We start from the raw sequence: 20,739 nt of genomic DNA on the forward strand, positions 1-20,739 counted from the left end.
GGCCAATCCTCTCTTTCAGCAGCTGGCCAATAATGGACTGAAGTTCCTCTGGGAGGACACAGAAGGTTGATGTTAGATAACACAGAGAAGCAGCACTCCTGTCTCAGCAAGTCTCTCTCTCTCTCTCCTCTGACCAGTTAATGATTTCTTACCCAGGAGAATAACACACTGACGGTGGTACACGGCAATGACGCCATACTGGAGCTGGGAGGAGAGGTAGAGGGAGAAGCGAGGTTTCGGGAGACCCGGCACAGGTGGTGGGACCTGCTCCAGCACGTAGTCCAGGATGTCATCACTGCACAGGGGCATTGGTTTAGCATTAACCTGGGCCGCTCAGAGTTCAGCCAGTTATAAAGTAAATATGTGAAAGTGACACCTCACCAGGTCCTTTTAACGTTGACTTTTAGGATATCCCGGCGAGTAATTCTGATGCCTTTTGTAGCAACGAGCCTGAAATGGTTCAAAACACAATCTCGTCTCATGTTTTTATTCATTAGGATAAAAAGAAAAAGAAAAAGAGGGATTACATAACCTACAATCTCTCAGCCTATCCTGGCAACTATAAGTGTTTTTACTTTTAACTGTAAGTCATTGTGGACTCTAACTGGAGACATTATGCTTTCTAATTATAACTGAGCAGAGATCCAACTGGAAACTTAAGAAAAAACAAAAAACACACATCTTGTAATTCTGGTAATGACCCTCCATTGATTGACAATTGAAAATGCCTGCAGTACCAACATTATAACATGATCACATCAGGGTAAAGCACATTGATCTTACAGTCTGATGGTTGGTTTAATCACACTGCCTTCCAAACAGGTTGAACGCTCTTGAAAATGTTATGAACAAGCACTGAAGCATTTTTTTTTACTTCACATTGTAATGACACTTCACTGACTAAAAAGAGCCATTTCAGGAAAAAAACAAAACATATGGGTAAAACATATCATCAAATCTTCTGAGACATTGCTTTGAACTTGAAGGTGAAGGTTTAATTAATATTAAAATAATGTATTCGTCCCACAAGATGCAATTAGAGGCAAGCAAACAAATGTGCAAATCTATATATGTATACAACAAAACTGTGTACACCCCTGTGCAATATCACTGAAATGTTAAATTGTATCAACTTACAATAATTATAGTAGTTTAGGGTTGAATGTGGGGTATCTGATCTTATTTATAATGAAAAACAAACAGGTTAGATAGATTATACTGAACACAGAGGCCTCAAAGGTCAACAGCTGTCACCACTGTAACAAAAAATGAGACTTAAGATTTTAGTGATATTGACCAGGTGTCACTGTGTAATGTACATCTCATTTACACATTTAAACACAATCTAAAAATACAAATCTGTGTTTGGCCAGTAATGTTCAACACCACAAAGACACATATGTAAAAGGTGAGTGTACTTTATCAGTTTATACACAAGTGTGACGATTTGATTAAAGAAACACATCAAATAATGAAGAGTCTTTATTGTAAAGCCACATGTTCAACAAACCTTAACGTGCATTTCTTTTTGACATGATGTGACCTTTGACCTACAGCTCATGTTTAAAGCTGTTGTCTTTGATCAGCAGCACTTCAAAAAGCACAGACTTGATGTTTTGGTTACTGCGTTTATATTAACAGACTTGTGTGAGCTTTTTCTACTCAGCACCTGCCTCAGCACCTGCTCTCACAGCTTTTTAAAATCATTTAAATAAATGGTCCACAGTGTCTGCACCAAAATGGCGCAAACTCTGTGGGAAAATATTCAATATATTAACCCTCCTGTCATTCTCCCGGGTCAAATTGACCCGTCTGTTTTCACTGTTCCTTCCTTCCTTCCTTCCTTCCTTCCTTCCTTCCATCTGTGCTTCCTCTCTCCTTCTTTCTTTCTTTTCTTCTTCTCTCTTTCTTCCCTTCCTCCATCTCCCTTTCTTCCTTCCTTCTGTCCTTCCTCCCCCTACCTTCCTCTCTTTCTTCTTCTCTCCTTCTTTACTTCTTTCCTCCGTCCTTCCTTCCTTGCTTCCTCTGTCCTTCTTTCCTTCCTTCCTCCCTCCCTCCTACCTTCTTTCCTCCCTCCCTCCTACCTTCCTTCCTTCCTTCCTTACTTCTTTCCTCCATCCTTATTTCCTTTCCTCCCTTCCTTCCTTCCGTCCTCCATCCCCCTTTTTTCCTTCTGTCGTTCCAGGGAGGAAGGAAGGAAGGAGAGAGAAACTCTCCTTCTTTCCTTCCTTCCTCCCTCCCTGCCTTCTTTCCTTTACTCCCTTCCCTTCCTTCCTTGACTCGAACACAACAGGAGGGTTAAAGCTTTACAAAGGAAAGAAATGTAAGTCATTTGTACAAGATGGACATTTCCCCCCTAAAATATGTACTGCGCCTTACTACCCCACCGAGTCATGTTATACCTTTGTTTTTAAGTCTTCAAAAAAAAAAAGTTAAGAGGAAATAGCAAAAACAGCTCAAATATTCCAGTTTTACCAGTGAATAATTTAAACTCTATTTAAGCTCCAATTTGGTAGATCTGTAGAGTGGCTTCACTATGATGACATGTAAGTAACATTTAGAGACATTTATAACTCACCAGATTGTAGAAAAGCATCCCGTGTGGCGCCTCAGCACTGTGGGGTAATAAAACATCTTCCTGCTGGTGTGATGGAGACTGAAGTGAAGTCAGATCTTTCTGCTGGTGTGATGGAGACTGAAGTGAAGTCAGATCTTTCTGCTGGTGTGATGGAGACTGAAGTGAAGTCAGATCTTCCTGCTGGTGTGATGGAGACTGAAGTGAAGTCAGATCTTTCTGCTGGTGTGATGGAGACTGAAGTGAAGTCAGATCTTTCTGCTGGTGTGATGGAGACTGAAGTGAAGTCACAGCAGCTTTGATGGTTGGGATAGTTATTGTTTTACTGGTCAGTGATTGGTCAATTCCAGGTAGCAACTGAGACTTTTTCTCCCGTTAGCTCCAAGTTACAACGTAGTACCCTGAATGTGACACTAGAAATACATCCATTTAAATCATTTGTTGATAATTGTTGCTGACCAATTAGAGCTTTAGAAAGTAAAGATTCAAGTAATTTGTTTAAACTGTAAATCTGAGACAAATGAGATTTAAATAGTGACAGCATGTCACAGAAAACATCTGGATTAGGATACATGCTATATGGTGACTTTCAGCATTAAATATTGTATCAATATGTTGGTGAAACGTTTTCATTATTCAATTCATTCAGTTTGTGACATGGTGTTGAGGTGAGGCACTTGGATACTGTGTCAACTCTTTGATTCATTATCAAATAGATTTGAAACTGAACTGCACATTCAGTCTAGGTTGATTACATATATTGTATGTCTCATGACTTTGTCCACCTGGACTCTAATAAGGACACAATAGTGTTGACACGCTAGTCTGTCTGCACAATTAAAGGCTGTGAATTAATCTGTCTATCTGTCTGCTCCATTTTACATTTTACTGGATGATTCACAGAAAAGCCTGTTTCAATTTGTTATGGACAAACATTCGCAGCGCTTCTAATTTCTAATTGACTGAATTTTAATGTTTTTTAGTTTGTTGTTTGATGGTCAGTCTTCTCCATAAAAAATAAACAAATGTGTTTTTTTATGACCTATGGTGGTTTCACAAATGAGAACATGCTGGAGCTATGGTTCATTAAAGAAAATTAACTTTTATTCAGATGTAGCCTAAAGAAACACATCATGGATAAAATGGGACAAATCAGGAAAAAACACATTCATATAAAATAACAGCAACAAAATAGCTGCAACAAAATTCATGGATCAGCTTAAAAAAACAAAACATAAACACAAAGTTACAGTGTCGAAGGGGCTCTTTTAAAGTTCCTATAGACTGAGCAGACGGAGTGAAGTCCAGTAGTTCACAGCAGTCTTCCTCTGCACTCAGTGGATCCGCAGCAGCACAGCAGCACTTTGCCTTCCACACTGCCCACCTCATAGTTGTAGTCCCAGGTGAGCTCTGTGCCAGCCCGGATCCGCCTGCACAAGGATGCAAACAATCAAGTCAGAGTAAGATAACACCAGAACACTATATAGACAGGCAAATAGCAAAAGACTACATTCATGTTTTCCTTCTGTTTATCATATGATTTGGTTTTGTGAATCAGCAAATGGCTTGTAAAACCATCTTGTCTGATGGAGGCTGTTTATATTAATACAAACCTCTCAGTGAACAGCAGATCATTTACCAGATGTATAAAATCCACTATAGAACATAAAGATGACACAGGAGTGCCCCCCTAAGGCTGTGACAGACAGCACTGCATGAAAAAAAACATACCTGCCATGTTCTTTTTCAGGAGGCCACTGCTTTGACGCAAAAAGGTTGCAAATGCAAATGGAAAAGAAAACACAGGACTGTACCACAAAAAGTTTTAACTTGGCTCAACCTTTGCTGCAGCTCAGTGCAGTGTTACCCAGCAACAAACTGCTTTGACCAATCAATTACATGAATAAAAACTCTTGCACACTATCTACTGCTGGAATATTTTAGTATATTAGTTCACAACGTTTCAGTCTGTCGGACCTTCATCAGGTTTGTCAAGAGAGACTGAAACATTGTGAACTACTAAATATTGCAGCAGTAAGTCGGATAGTGTGCACAAGTTTTTCTCATTGTTTTCAAGTTGCATTTTCTCTGATACATCTGATGCATATTCAGTTGAGTGGAGATTGCTTCCATTTTTGAGGACTATTGCCAATGAAATACACATTAACAAAGATTACTGGTAGCGTCAGTGCCCTAATTCAACTGGCTCTTTAAACCGATATTCTGCATTATAGCCATGACCAGATCTGTCATTAAGCCGCCTCTGCTTGTTCACACTGAATCAAACAAAGTTTGCATAATGCCGCCCCCATGTGTGCTTTTACATAGCCTGCCAATATTCTGGTTTCAGAGGCGTATTGTGTGACACAACAGCATCAGCTCCCTGTCCTGCTGTGCCGGCTGGCCCTTTTACACAGACATCGATCCAGCTGTGTGATTACCTCCAAAGCCAGTTTATTGGTTAATAATAAACTGGCTTTGGAGGTAAATCACATAGTCACTACCCCACACACTCTGTGTCCACACATCTAATAAAGAACATTGAAGCGAAATAAGGGCACAGACTTCCCATACTGTGTAAAGGGGTCAACTGAAACGAAGGATATATAGTTACGCTGATAACTTTCCAGGGTTGTAAATTCTCCTCCCACAGCATGTGCAGTGTTTTGGCATCCAACAAGCCTTCAGCCTCATAGATCTGTTACTGACTCACATTTCATTGTCTCACTCTCTTGAATAAACATGCCCCCACCAAAGCACCCCCCTGCCATTTTAAAATTTTTGGCACCCACTAAAGCCTACAACCTTTTTTTCTTGAGGCTCCTAAGTTTGATACGCACATTAGTTTCTGTAACAAACACACAATTTGTTGCAAACTCACTTGCTGGCAAAGAAGGCCACCCAGGGAAACCGCAAGTCATGTGTGTCCACAAACACATTCTGGACGAAAAGGTTAGGACTGCAGCTGTGCTGTAATATTGACACAGGACACAGATAACACTGTTAGAAAATACACAAGAAGGGAATTTAAAGTTTTTTTTATAAAAAACAGACTTACATTGAGGTAACGCCCAAGGTTGCCTTCCAACTTGGCATCAATGATGTAGCACGACTCCTCGCCATCAAAGAACAGACGAGTGTTTTTGGGAGCGTTGTCTGTACCTCCTCCAGTCTGTCCCTGCTGCCCTGCTTTTCCTCCCTGACCCCCCTGCCCTCCCCCTCCTCCAGGCTGACCTGTTTTTACCATCATGCCATGACCGGTCTTCAGAGCGATGCCACGTGTGGATTTCACTGCTACCTGCTTTTTAGTCACGCCTGAGCCAGAGCAATGCCGACGGGAGCAAGCAACAAAGACAAGAATGAAAAGTGAAAACAGTTAAAAGCATGTGATCAATAAGTATTTCCACATTTCTCCCTCCTTCCCTTCTCTTCTTACCCTGGGGGGCTTTCTCTTTCTCCTTATTGTCTTCAGACCCAGAGCTGATGGTCTGAACATCATCGCTGTCAGAGAGCGTCATCACATCCTGCTTCTTCCCTGTCTCTGACTTCACATTACTACAAGCAACACAAAATTATTAAAATCATCCAAGAATAAGGATTGATCATGGCGTTTGCTAATAATTGTTAAATCCACAAAATGAGCAATTCCAACACACCTTTTGCTGTCTCCAGATTCCTGTGATGGAAAACAGAAAAGGGTCATGAAATGCTGTTGAGTGCCTTGACTTCCAATATTTCTAAAAAATATATTTATTTACTATGCTATCAGCTGAAAAAAATATTTGTGAAGCCCTGAAATCTCTATTCTCACATTTAAAATAAAGAGCTCAGTTTTATGAAACATTATTCTTGTTTTACCTTGTCTTTACTCACCTTCTTCAGTCCCTGGCTAGTGAGCCATGAAGCCACTTTGCTTTTCCCTGTCTCCTCTGGCATGGACGGTGGCTTCTCATAATCACTTCCTCTGGCCGATGCACTCAATCCATCTTTACTATCTTGACTCCCTGAGGCGAGAGGAGAGAGGAGAGAGGAGAGAAGAGTACGAAAAGACAAAAAATTATCTTCCAAATTGACCTCTGGACACTGAAAGTGATTACTGAGAAAACAGTGTTGCAGTTTTAAGGGTAGCCAAGGGCAAAAAGCTTAAACTTTTTAACATAATGGGGCAGGTGTGCCTGAGAAAGATAAAGTTCAATGTCAAGGTATGCCCTTCAACTCTAAAACGTAACCTAAAAGACACCAAGATGGACACTACTGATATTAACCACCCATTAATCATTCGCTAACACAAACAAGCAGTCCAACAAATACAACTATTAATAATTCATATGTGGACACTATAGATCTTTCCTGCTATTCACAGAGGTCATAACTCCCACATAAAAATCTGGGTGACTGCCTCTGAATTTTCTGAAAATGTAAATCTGACAGTCACACTGACTTTATGCAGTGATTGGCTAGGTGTGTGAAAGAAAGAGTTTTAACTTCTCTCTCAAGCCCTTGCTCTTTTTTTCAATTTTTACCCAGCTATTTCTGCCACGTGTCCAAAACAGTTCAACACCATAAAATCCTTCCAGTATACACTGTGTGTAAATGTGCACCGTTATTCCCATATTTATTTCATGCCGCCCCTTTCTAAGACAGAAGGCTTTTCACCCTGCCTTCAAGTGTTGCCATTCAAACCAGCACTTTAATATTGTTCTCTGACATGGTTACGTTGTCAGAACTAGTCCGTTTTGAGAATACCCCCAAACTTTACTGCTCCTAAAGATGCCACCAGCTCACCTTCTTTGTTGCCTTTAACCTGACCACGTGTGGTGTAACTCCTCCACACGGAGCTGGAGCTGTAATAGTTTTCCTTCACAAATGTGTCATCTGAACTGTCACTTTCATCTTCACTCTTGGAGTCTTTGTCATCGTCGTCATTGCTCTCCCCCGATGAGCTCGGGCTTTGAGCTGTGAAAGAAAAAAAACAAATTGTGTACATTATATGGAGAATGAGCTCGAATAATGTCAGCTAGGGTGAAGACAACGAACACTGCTGAGAATCTAATCACAAATTCTATTAGGGACCGTCTTGATCTCTCACCACTGGACTTTGTACTCACCCTTCTTAGGCGGTCGCCCCACAGGATTAGATGATACTAAGGCAGAGGGTTGGATTTTTATCCTGGTCATGTCCACACCACTGCCCTCACTGTCTGAACAATGAGCCTCGCTCTCATAACCCTCCTTGAAGTTCTCCACACTCTCTATATGATCCAGGTTAGCAAAGTACTCATCGCCCATCTCTAGACCTTCTTTGTCAGCGAAGTCGTCCGTCAAGATTTTACCTGGTTAAGTGAGAGGACAACAGGGAAATGAATTAGTCAGCTTGCAATCAAGTCATCTGCATGAAATGTGTGCTTGATTTCATCACCCATATACTTGGCAAACCATTAAGTCCCTGTCCTCACCAGCATAGATGCATACAAAAGAACCCTTAGCCACATCATCCAGGCAGCGGATGCCCCAGCCTTTGTTCTGGGTCTTGAAGAGCTGGAGACGCACCTGCAGGCCGTGCTGCACCAGCTTGTTGGTGCACATCTGAGAACATTTGCAGCGCTTATTACACTCATAGATCCTAAATGATAATGAGAGAGCAAGCAGACAGAAAGAGAGATAATGGCTTCTGAGACAAGACAGCCAAATTAGCTGTTATATTCATCAGTAATTATCTTCTTATGAGGTTATGAGGGGTGAGAGCAAGTTAGTTTTTTTGTACAGTACACCTCAAGTGGGAAGTGTTTTGGTTTGGGATGTTTGTACTAATGTCTGACCCTGTGGGCAGGCACTCCTCTAATCGTTTGTGCAAATATCCTGCGTTTGGGTTGATCAGTGCTCCCGGTGTACAACCTGTCGCTTGAAGGGTCAGCTGGTGGCAAGAGCACTTGGACCTGTAATTAAGACACCAAGACATTAAAGTACAAAGACACACTTCAGAATATTAACAAAAATATGAAAAAAATGATCTCACTTACTTGTCTCGACAGCCATCAGTGCACTCACACCCAACCAGGAAGTCTGCACTTGTGTTGATGAATACTCCATCCTCAGGAATACGTTCTTTACCTTTAAGAGTGGAGAAGAAGATCCATCAATTTCTCTAAGATCACTTACTGGAGTGACTTTTGAAAGTAGCAAGGTGCAGCTAAAGGCAGCTTCGTGTAAAGGGCAATCAATGTTGATATATTTATATTGTTACTTTTTGTACAGAAACACCCACAGGTGAAGTGAGAAGCCACAGGCTTGTAGAAAAAAGCTCTCATTAAACTCAAAAGCAAGATAAACAAATAACTATAAAATTGTAAAAACTAACAGAGATTGAGGAACAATCAGGATGTCAAATTAAAACAAATGGCGTTCAGCTTTTTCTCATTCAAACTCCTCAACAATCAACATTTTAACTGGGAGGTAACTGGATTCACTATAATTATACAGCGTGTATTTATCTACCCACTAGAGAACAGAATAATGTTGGCCCAACCTGTCATACAGTAGGAGGGTTATTTAGCCAAATCATGGCAAGAATTCAAGACTCTATGGTCGTCTAATCTAACACAATGACCATCTCCAAAAGTAGAAATACTACATAGTCATAAGACATAAGCCCAAACAGATCTCTTCTTTATTGCCATCTAAATGTCATCCTTACTGTAGGCTACTTTAGGGGGCGGGGTGGAATCAATCTCATTGACGCAGGAAAGTGGGATGTCCTCCTTTCCTCGAGTTATGTCTGGAATATAGTAGAAGGGCCTCTGTGGCTGGAAGGGCCGATCCACAAGCACGTAGGGGTCTAGACAGAACATTTCTAAGAATATAAAGTCACAGCGTGTCTGGAAGAGGTAGTGCTGGATCTCTGGCATGTTACGCAGGCAAAGCCCACATGGAGCCTTGTAGATCACGTGGAACGTCATCTGAGGGGCGATAAGAAAGGTGCAGAAATGTTATGAGAAAATGAAAGATATCTATTAGGAATAAACAACATTATTTCTCTCCTCCCTCTACTGTATACCTTGCGATTGACTTTGCGTCGTCCCGTCATGCGTCTGAAATCGTACAGTAATGGTGTGAGAAGGGGATTCTTTCCTCGGTGCACGTCTGGTTTTGCTGGTCGGACACGATTCAGACAGGCAGGCTGACACGTGTGTGCCATGTAAAAGATACGGTCCGTTGGGGCACGATATGAGGGCTGATGTGGGATGGTGGCCATAGGGTGGGCCACAGGAGGAGCCGGAGTAGGAGCGAGAGAGGGCAGCTGTCTCTGATACGGCTGTGGGAAAGTGGTGCTTGCACTGTTTGGGGTATTTAAAATTCTTGCACTGTGGATTGATAAACAAAAGACAAAGAGAAAAAGACAGAGGAGAGGAAACAGGAGTGAGAGAAAAGTTAGCTTTATTCTCTCTAATGTGATTGTGCTCCATGTTATCCCGTGTCCAAACATGTCGAAATAACTTATTGGTGGACTCACCCAAGCAGATTACTGGGACTGGAGGAAAGAGACTGCATGATTTTGGAGGCATGAGTGCCTCCCACACCAGGGACAAATGGAGAAGTACTCTTCTTTGCCATCTGATGTTTATTACTATAAGACCACAAGGAGAGAAAAGGACATTCAGTCATCATCAACAGTCTCAAAAACTGGATAAAAATGCAAGATTTAATTAAATATCAGTAACACTTATCTTATTTCTTTGAACACAGTTATGAACAAATAAATGTAGAAACTAGAGTTGGGCGATGTGTACAGCGATATTATAGTGAGATATCGTTGTCTATCTTTTGTGCAGATTACATTAATAAACAACTCTTCTTTTCTCACAAAGCTAATTAATTTACAGTAATGTAAAGAATGTAGTTGTCATCATTACTGGTTCTTGTCTCTGTTTTTACTTTGGTTGATTTTTGTGCTTGAGATTATCATATCAGAAAGATGAAATTCCTCCTCAGCTTTAGTAGGCTCAGCTAGATGTTGAGTAAGTTAGCATCACTCACTCGACACGTGGAGGCTGTGGAGGCTGCAGAGGCTGAAGAGGCTGAAGAGGCTGCAGAGGCTGAAGAGGCTGAAGAGTTTGTGGGGGCTGTGTAGTTTGCTGTGTAGTTTGCTGTGTAGTTTGCTGTGGAGGCCGTGCAGGTTGAGCAGTTTGTTGGAGCTGTGGCGGCTGTGGCGGCTGTGGCGGCTGTGGCGGTTGTGGAGGTTGTGGTGCCTGTATAGGTTGGCTGGGTGGGGCCTGTTGTGATGTGACAGGAGAGGCTCCAACATGTCCATCACTGGTGTACTGAACGACTGGGCCTTTACTCCTCAGTGCACCTGGAGATTGGAATTGACACTGACAAATTAAATGATTGATTGTTTTTTTTTTAAATTAATAATTAAACATAGCATTAACAAAAAGCCTACAGTAAGTATTCACGAACTTGAACTTTTCATATTTTCTTGTTTTACAAGAACAAATCCAAGTAAATAAAATGAGTCTAACAGTGCCATGATGAAAACAGTACTGTGTGTTCTACGTTACCCATGTTAGGTCGTGTCCTCTGCTGGCCAGCAAGCTTCTTCTCCTGGGTGTTTGCGGAGGTCATCTTAAGGTTGAACATTGGCTCCAACCTAGTGGAACCTCTATAGATCCACTCGCTCCTCTTATCATCCTGATCAACACCAAACAACACAAGGAAGTTACTCTCTATAAACTACTGTTCAGGTCAAACACTATTCATCACTTTACCAAATTAATGTCATTTTAATTGATCAACAAGCTATCAAACCAGGTGAACGTGAATATTTTTTCCATCTCAATTCAGACGCAAACTCACCAAAAAGAGGATCTTGACCAAGCTGCTATCCACCTCTTCCACTTTGCTCTTCCACCAAGTTCCCTCCCACTCTGTTTTAATGATCTGGCCAAGCTTTAGGAGCACCATAGGCCTGCTGGGATAGGCAGTGATATACTCCTCGATGAAGTCTCGACATGATGCGTCCTCTATGTCCTCCCAGGTATGCTTTACTGTGAAAAAAGAATAATGTCACTCTTATTGATCAGTGAAATTAATTGGCTCTTCTTTAATCTAAAATGATTACAGGAAGCACTTAGCCAAGTGATTCTAAAACTGCAGTATCAGTACAATTTACTGGATCTTACAGATTACAATAGAGGAGGAGAGGAAAGAGAAAAATGGGTTCTTACATGGTCGGCATACAGGGTAGAGCTCAGGTAGTGTCACATATGAAGCGTAACCATCATCAAAGAAGATCAAAAACCTGAAACACACACAAGCAGGACATTAACAAAGAAACAGCACATCCCCACCCACAGTTTTGCCACTCTCTTCATCCTCCCACCTCATTCGGTTCTTGTTGTTGGGCATTTCTGCTACTATTCCAGCATAGAGCCACACCAGGTTGCCATCCTTGTACTTGGCGACTACACGGGCCCCAACATACAGACTCTCCAGTGTGGGGTTATAGTCGAAAGCCACGTGATTTCCAGACAGCAGACTCTTGCCTTTATCAAACTTCACTTTATACTTGAAGACACCGTTTCCTGAATATGAGCAGAGGACGTGCAGCATTGATGACACAGCATAGTAGGAAGCATAGAATAAACATGTTAAATAATAATGAGAAATTAAGAAGCTATAGGAAACATAAAACCTTGAAAGTTCAATATCACTTTAAAAGAAGTAAATGTGGAAACACACCAACAGGGTTGATGGCGACGAGGGTGCCTCTGTGCCAGATCTTGGTGCGTTTCTTTCCCAGAATGCTCATCCCGACTCTGAGCTCATCTTCTTTTATCTTCAGATTCGGCTGGGTCATAGACTGAGATGGAACCTGAGATACAAACACTGTTGGCGCTGAAGCGTTAATACCTAGAGGACAGAAAGACCACACACGCTTTTAGTATCAAACATACCATATTATCACACGGGTAAAAAGTGTGTGTGCACTCACCTGACTGGGCTGGAGGCTGCGTTGGACCTCTTATCAACGGAGCACCTGGTGAAGTCTTGTTAACCATTTGGACCAATTTTTGAACCTGCTGGGAGGTTTTCTGTAGAGCTGTGGAGGCCTCTTTTAGCTGTCACAATAAATACAAATACAAACAGAACATCATCATCTGTATACAGTGTTGAGTCAGACAGGGGAACAGTGCTTCAGTCCATCCTCCCCCTCAGGCAAACTATATTGGATGTTAAAAAACTAGATTTAGGAAATTATGTGTTTCAATGTTCTACTTCGGTACTCTCTAAATACTCATGAACATTATATGACCAACAGCTTAATCGTCACATTTTTACAACTGTACAATTTGGTCAATTTTGTTTCTGTACTGTAGAAATCAATTACATCGCTGACATATTATAGCTGCATGCATTCAAACTGCACATTTTGTATATTGCTTTATTATGTTTATATATCATAGTTTCATCCCTCCTTACTTTCACTACACCACTTGTTTATTGTTCATTCTGTTTATTTGTTTGTCTTTATGTAAATCCATATGTACTTCTATTGTTTGCACTCTCTGGTCAGATACTGATATGTATTATGTGCATTATGTGCAATAAAATAAAGATGAATCTAAGCTAATATAAACATTTGTTTGTTTGTCTTTATGTTGCATACTGTCATAGCTCAAGACAAATGTTGGGGATATGATTTAAGATGGAGTGCAGGATTTTTGTCTCCCCCTTCTGGCTGTGAGTGTAATTACAAAAACATGTGCTTCACAGGCTCCGTTGTGGCCTACTTAGTTGCTACTCTAAAATGATGGAAAAAGTGTCAAACCCTCTCAAAATTATTTGTTTCACTATCAGAATTTGATCAATTCAGTCCAATAACATTTGGAATGTCAAGAAGAGTGGCATGATTAAATTATCTTATCCCCGTTCAAGTTAGCAGAGTGCTAACTGGCAGTTAACCATTCAGCTGGCGGAAGTCTATACTGGTATACTCTGAAATACATAGACATTTATGTGGCAGTGATAGGTTTCAGCATTGTGTGAACTCAATTGGCAAGGGCTTAAATGTAACAGACGTTCATTTATATGTAAAAGTAAAAGGTTTAAAATCAGAATGGGTACTAACTTAAGTCAGGTAAAAACAACAACCTTGTTTTCAGGGACTGTATAATTCATGGTAGACAACTTATTTGTTAGTTACTGTCATTTAGAAACAGGCAGTAATGTTATCAAAAAATACATCAAGATTTAAAATATCTAAAGCCAGAAAACGTTAACTGGAAGACAACAACAATAATACATCTAAACTCCCTTAAATCAAACAACCCACTATAACATTAAGCAGTAAAGTTAAATGGCAGAAATACATAATAATAAGAATGAAACTTTGTATTGTTCTCACCACTGGATCTTTGACAGGAGTTACTGTCTTCTTGGGAGGAACCACTGAAACATTGTGAAGAAAAGAAACACGTCACTTAAAAACTCAACTGTTTTCATTTCACAGCAAGACTGAAATGTTCCCTTAAGAAAGAAGTACATCTTACAACAGCCAACAGCAATGACGTCATCATCATCGTCGTCATCTATCTCAATGACCTCGGAGGACAACACCCCTCCGACGCCCCCTTCATCCTCTGAGCTGCTCTCCCGATAGACGAGGCCGTTCTTATGGTAGGTTGCCTTTACAAGCTTCTCGCACTCCAATATGGACCTGAGGAGGAAGACGAGGGAGGAGAGGTCTCAGCATGTAATCCAGTCCAGTGGATCAATATGAAGTCGATGCTGACTTTATTAAGTGGCCCGGTTATCTGCCATGATGTGACAGATCCCATCGAATACAGTTTTTAGTGCCACAGCTGTCGCATCACATTACCTTCTATAAAAATGATTACTATTAGTGTTGGACTGGTCCTTTGTAAAGACTGATAAACTATTGAAGTAGTTAACATTAAAAGTTAAACAGGAATATTACAGTCATCGATTATTTATCAAGTTATCAGTCATGTTTTTAGCACATATTGATAACATGCCACGATCTGGCAGGTGGTGCAGGAGGTGCAGGAGCACACGAGCGTGCCCCTCCACACTGGTGTTTCTTTTCTTACAGTTTCTTTCACCAGGCCATCAGACTACTGAACTGTAACACCTGAAATATGCAACACGCTGCACTCGTGACTTTAATGACCATTCTGTTACAAGAAAGAAACAGATATGATCATATCTCTTACCCTCCACTGCGTACATGCATTGCACAGTCACTCAGTTTTGAACTTTTTCTAGTAGCACTGCTGCTTTCATCTGCATATACTCATAGCATCTACTATTTTTATTCTACCACCATTCATTTACTTATTTATATACTGTAAATTCCTCATCTGTAATTAGGGACCGAGCCGAAAGGCAAGAGGGCGAGGACTCCAGAGGAGTCCCGCCCTTGGCTGGAGGCAAGGACCCTATTATTTTTGTGTCGTTTATTATTACTATTCTACCGCCTCTTTGAGCCTTAACTTGACCCCCTAAACCTGCTCCAAAACTCACCAAATTTGGAACGCACATCAGGTCTGGTGAAAAATTAGATAAAATGGAAAAACAAACAACATCGAACTCTCTAGCGCCACCTAGAAACACTAAAATGGCCACTACGCCTGATAGGAATGTCGTAGAGAGATCAAACCAAAACTCAATTTTTTGTCTTATCAAGACCTACAAATCACACGCGGACACCCCTGACCTAAATCCAACAGGAAGTGCACAATTTGCTGTTACATGTGGGATTTTCGACGATTCTTGGCCTCCTACAAACGTTATCTTGTCCGAGGGCGTTCATCGTGGCGGCTTCAAACTTAAATAGCTGACTTAGCACACCCTGCTGCACAAAAGTTCTGAACAACTTTGTCATTACTCGTCCGGTTTGGATTTTAAAAGCCCTCAAAAGGTCAAGTGCCCAAAAACCCTCGCCAAAACGTGCCAAAACGCTCCCATAGACAATGAATGGGAGGAGAGTCTAATGCCACTTTGACCCTAAATTTGACCACCTAAACATGCTCCAGGACAGACCAAATTCACCAAGCACATGAGGCCTGGCCATTGATTTGATCTTTAATGTCTATCTTATCTTTTGTCTGTGGTAGTATTTAAGCATTACATATGTTATTCTGCACAAATGACAAACTTGAACTTGTATTCGTGTGTAGCACTAGCAGAACCACATCTGTTGAATACTGTGCGCAGTAAGTGCTTGGCTCTTTGTTAGAAAAACCTGTGTCCGCTTGTTACGGTGTTTCTTTTAGCTGACATTTATGATGCTCATTGGAGAAACGTAGATCTGCTCCTCCACTCTGTCAACACCTCATGGTACATTTTCCATTGTATCATGCACAGGCTGCTTCCAATATACAGCTGGCTTCAACACAACAATCAAAAACTACCATCTGTGCTTTAGAGGAAGAGCACTGGAGGTACAATCAGAAACTATAAAGTGTGATACGTGTTGATTTTTATACATCAAGGATGTATGTGCATATGAACATTTAGAAAAAGTTGGCACAGTAAAAAGCTGCAAAATTATCCACATTAGCAATCATTAAGATATATTAAATTAATTAAAAACTCTAATATAAGATTGTAGGTCTATAATTCACTAAGATGTGACACAATCAATAAAAAACACACCCAAAAATAAGTAAAGCAAACAGACTTCTGGCTACTATTACATTGTTTTGTATATACTTACTGGTTGGCATCATTTAGCAGAGTCTCTGTCACTGCCTCCTCCTCCTCTTTCTGCTCCACCCATTTCTTCAGCTCTGTCAGCTGAGCCTTTTTCTTCTGCACAATCTCACTCTTCTCCACAGCCTCTTCAATCCACTTCTTCAGTTCATCCAGAGAAATGCCCAGTTCTTCCTCCAGACCGGGGTCCCAGCCCTCCACCTCCATTCTGAGAAGAGAAAAAGGAAAACATGTGAACATAGTTGCAAATATCTATGCATAAATCTCAACTGTAAATAATGCTGTATGACAACCAATGTTAGATAAAAAACAAATGACGTCCACCAACAACTTTGCACAGCAAAGTTTGTCAGTTTTAAAATTAAATACTTATCAGTCAGACATTTACTGCCAATATTTGGCCTTTTATTTTACCAGGGTTTATTCAATGCAACAGTCATATGAGCAACAGAGTAAAAGTATGACAATCCTTTTTTTTTTAAAAATACAATGGAAGATACTAATTTTCATTTAGAAAATGATTTAATCCTAAATTGACCAGTAAGCCTCCACAGTTCAGAGAACACATAGCAAACATTCACTGGATAAAGATTCTTAACTGTGAGTATTGACTTGTTGTTTTGTTTCCTGTACTTTTAAATAAACTATCATTGGGAACTGAGTGTGTTCGCCACACTTATGAATAAATAAATAAGCACATACACATGAAGGACTGATACCATTTAATGGCCAATAGTCTTCATTATTTGAATTTCAATGACTAATCAACAATTTATTTAAAAATATTTTGACAAATCCATAACATATAAGTTGTGGCTCTTATATGGCTAGTGGCTAGGCTCTGAAAATAATTCAATATTATTGTTTATCAACTTTTATCTGAATCATATATTGGAACAATAATCTTAAATGATCATTCAAAGGGTCAGTTTGAATTCATGCATAAAACTGAAACATATTTCTTTGCCTTGGATGTTGGTTTATTTTTCTATATACTGTATGCATTATGGGTACATTTGCCATATTGTGATATGTACCAGTTTTAGAGCTGCAACAATTAGTTGTTTATTCACTAGTTTTCTATCTATCTATTTTGATTATCTCCGATTCCTGCTCCCATTTGTGAATATTTTATAGCTTATTTAAACTGAATAACTTTGGGTTGTGACAATTTGAGGACAACATTTTGGGCTTTGAGAAATAGTGGCAGACATTTTTCATCATTTGATAATGATAATAATCAGTTCAAATGTGCATTCAATGTAAGTGATAGGGCCAAAATCCACAGTGTCCACACAGTCATTTCATGCAAAAATACATTTAAAACTTTATCTGAAAGTTATGAGGCTCCAACAGTGTGACTTAGTCATATGAAGTGGATATCTGCCACATTTATAGTCTTTTTAGCATCAAATTCACTCTTTGTGTTTCTCAGACAGCGTTTCCCTGTGGAAGTACAGTAACAAAAAGACGGACTTTGGCACTAAAACTAACACTGAAAGATATCTTATTGATTCATTTGAACGTATGAATCTTCTTATTGGCATCAGATAAACTTTAAATACATTTTTGCACAGAAGCAGGCTTGTAGCTTTTGTCCCCCATCACTTCCATTGCATTATGAAGGGATCTTCTAATGGTCAGTATGAAGAGGAATAATTATAGCATAATTAACCTGTTTTAATGTTCATTTGGAAACCTGACTAGTGTTTAAAGATAGACAAACATGACATATTGTGGTCCTGTACTTGAATAACATGATGCATGATTATCAGTTTTGTTATCATTTCCTCCAGTAAACAATCAACATAAGTGCATCTTTTATCATATGTCAGTTTGATTCAGTTGCACGTTTCCAGGGAAGCTAAGTGATTTTATCTCTGATCCCACCTGAATCACTTCTACATTCAATATAATTAATGCATGCAAATTACACAGTAGATAGTGTGTTTCTTGCAGTTGACCTTGCACACTGTTTGGAGTGATAAATGTGTGTGAACCTCTGCATCTCTCTCCTCCAGTTTGTTTACCACTCACACAGGAGCTCGTGAAAACTACAATCCCCACTAAATGAACAGTTGCAAATAATACAAGTAGCTGGCTCAACACAGCTATAATAGGATTGATATATATCACCTTATAGTTCATGTAAATGTAATGAAGCTGTTTGAATTGGAAGGTTGCAGGCTAGCACAACAAGGCATTGCTTGAAAGCCAAAATCACCTGAAGTTACCAGGATATTATCCTCTGTTCGTCTAGGCTGACGGACTACCAGCTAATCTGATCTACAATAACTCCACTGACACGTTAACAAGACATATTACATACTAAAAGAGGACAATCTGAGGTTTAATGCAGGGACGAGCAGGCTAGCTCGTTAGCCTAGCTTTAGCATGCACAATGTCTCCTCTGCTGCCTGACTGCTGCAGGTATCTGTAAAACAACCAGCACTGTGCTCTCTGCTGTGGCTCTCAGAGAGGAGCCAGACTGTGCAGCTAAAACTTCCCAAAGACACAGCACCGAGCACTCACCCCTCGCTGCTTTCCATCCTGTGTGCTCGTAATTTAAACCGTTAGCTAGCTACCTGCTAGCTACATAAAGGAGTGCATGCTTTGCCTCCCGGGGTATTCCAAGTGGGCGGTGTTATTGCGCCGCTACGGCCCGTGAGACGAAAACCCCGCACACCCGGGCCCGGGTAGTATTTACATGACAAACCCCAAGCCCGCGCAAGATCTCGCGATAGTGTTGATTTTCAGAAACTACGATCTTTTCCCAAATCCTAACCACGTGTTTTTTGTGCCTAAACCTAACAATACTTTAAATACAGCCTTGTCATATCATAAAACATAATTAATTTGTACAATGAAGGAACAAAGCGTACAAATCTCGCGAGAGTTTCACACATTTAGGGTAGCCATCCAGACACGACCCCCAGCCCTCTCCAGACTATCAAAAACATTCACCAAAACTATCCCAACCCTCTTCAGACAGCCAAGAAGTTCTTCAAAACTTACCCAACCCTCTCCAAACTATAACAAACATGCTCCAAAACTATCCTAACCTTTCCCAGACCACCAAAAACATTCACCAAAACTATTCTAACCTTTTCCAGACTAAAACAATCTTATCTTTTATTATTATCAGAAACATTCATCAAAACTATCCCAACCTTTTCCAGACTATTAGAAACATTTGCCAAGACTATACCAAATCCCATACTATCAAAAATATTCTCCAAAACTATCCAAAGCTTCTCCAGGTTATTTCAAACCTCACTCATTTCATTGGCTGTGCTCGTGAGTGAAATCTCTAGATATCATTCTGACGAGTCCTGCAGCAATGTTTGTACAGTGAACTCACTGATTCTTGAGAGTCGGGACAAAACATGTCCCACATAGAAAAGTCTTATTTATATCAAAAATAAAGAAAATAATAATGATTGACATGCTCACAAAGTTAGATCTAAAGGAATTATGAATACTGATGTTATGTTTTAGCATAGATAATTACTTTTTGGGGGGATATTTGATTAAATGTATGACCAGTGGTTAGACGGCCCATGTTATTTCTCTTTTCCTCAGCAAGAGGTCACAATATTCACCAGCCTACAAAAACTTTAAAAACCTCTACAATTGTGAAAACATTTATATCAAATCAAAGATAAGGGTTATAAATGTATAAAACAATGCATGCCATCAACATCTAAAAATATTTTCCATAGAAATCTGCCTATCAAAGTTGTGTCCTCTGTTTCCGTCAACTCCGTCAGATTTTTTCATAAACCTCATTAAATCAGGCAATAGCATGATCAGCTATATCCCTGATGATCCCTTTTCATTCTCCTGGCTGTGGTGAATGCATATATAGCACACATGCTCTGGTAAGTTTGACATTATTTGATATTTTAGATGAACAATGTCAATTTTCCTATGGTCACAGCTGGAGCATGTCAACACCGTATCTCCGTTATGATACTTTTTTTAAGCCATAGTGGATTCAATGAAAGTATTTTATTGAGATTATGGAGACAGCTAGCAATAGCCAAAAAATTAGCTAGCTAGCTGCATTGGGGTTTTTTTGGAGGGAAAAAATATGCCATTTCGTCAACTCCGTCAGAGTCAACTCCGTCAGGTTTTATGTCTGACGGAGTTGACAAATCCACCAATAACCACTTAATGTGCTAATATTACACTATTATTAAACATAGTAAAGGAATAGAATGTTATTTTAGGGTTTTATCTGCACATTAATGTACATATATAGCATGCAATTACATTATTTTATTAATATACTTATGATTTGTAGAGCATGGGCAGGCTGTGGTCTGCTTATTGAATAATTTTCTTTAAAAAATGTTTTTTAAACCTCCAGCCTGCACCTTTACATGATTAAATAGCACATATCTTTATCTACATGAATATATAACTCT

General features: G+C 40.0%; 2 protein-coding genes across 2 annotated transcripts in view; both read right to left on the reverse strand.

Moving 5' to 3' along the window:
- LOC128366287 (meiotic recombination protein REC8 homolog) overlaps positions 1-2,634 on the reverse strand; it is a 10,559-nt gene extending 7,925 nt beyond the window's left edge. Inside the window, 4 exon segments of the mRNA XM_053326970.1 lie at positions 1-48; positions 153-295; positions 382-450; positions 2,579-2,634. The exon segment at positions 1-48 is cut by the window's left edge and continues 28 nt beyond it. Of these exon segments, the coding sequence (XP_053182945.1) occupies positions 1-48; positions 153-295; positions 382-450; positions 2,579-2,634 (316 nt within the window).
- A 1,024-nt stretch (positions 2,635-3,658) lies between these two features.
- Positions 3,659-18,926, reverse strand: setdb1b (SET domain bifurcated histone lysine methyltransferase 1b). The gene is made up of 25 exons (XM_053327184.1): positions 18,842-18,926; positions 16,314-16,517; positions 14,125-14,291; positions 13,980-14,023; positions 12,567-12,693; positions 12,314-12,484; positions 11,955-12,156; positions 11,800-11,873; positions 11,429-11,619; positions 11,134-11,263; positions 10,610-10,925; positions 10,086-10,199; positions 9,630-9,936; positions 9,270-9,531; positions 8,596-8,686; positions 8,395-8,511; positions 8,032-8,198; positions 7,684-7,908; positions 7,361-7,531; positions 6,449-6,579; positions 6,232-6,251; positions 6,012-6,130; positions 5,634-5,890; positions 5,457-5,545; positions 3,659-4,005 (listed from the first exon to the last, which is right to left on the reverse strand). Exons 1-25 carry the CDS (start codon positions 18,856-18,858, stop codon positions 3,888-3,890), a joined length of 3,831 nt encoding a protein of 1,276 aa, XP_053183159.1. The 5' UTR covers positions 18,859-18,926; the 3' UTR covers positions 3,659-3,887.
- Between the last annotated feature and the right edge of the window lie 1,813 nt (positions 18,927-20,739).

Source organism: Scomber japonicus, chromosome 10 (assembly GCF_027409825.1).
Source record: "Scomber japonicus isolate fScoJap1 chromosome 10, fScoJap1.pri, whole genome shotgun sequence".
Lineage (NCBI taxonomy): Eukaryota > Metazoa > Chordata > Actinopteri > Scombriformes > Scombridae > Scomber > Scomber japonicus.

Coding starts and splice junctions, on each gene's coding strand:
- setdb1b (XM_053327184.1), bottom strand. Junction 11,620..11,799: donor CTACCCTGTATGCCGACCAT/GTAAGAACCCAT, acceptor CTTTTTTCACAG/TAAAGCATACCTGGGAGGAC. Junction 11,264..11,428: donor TGGTCAAGATCCTCTTTTTG/GTGAGTTTGCGT, acceptor GGTGTTGATCAG/GATGATAAGAGGAGCGAGTG.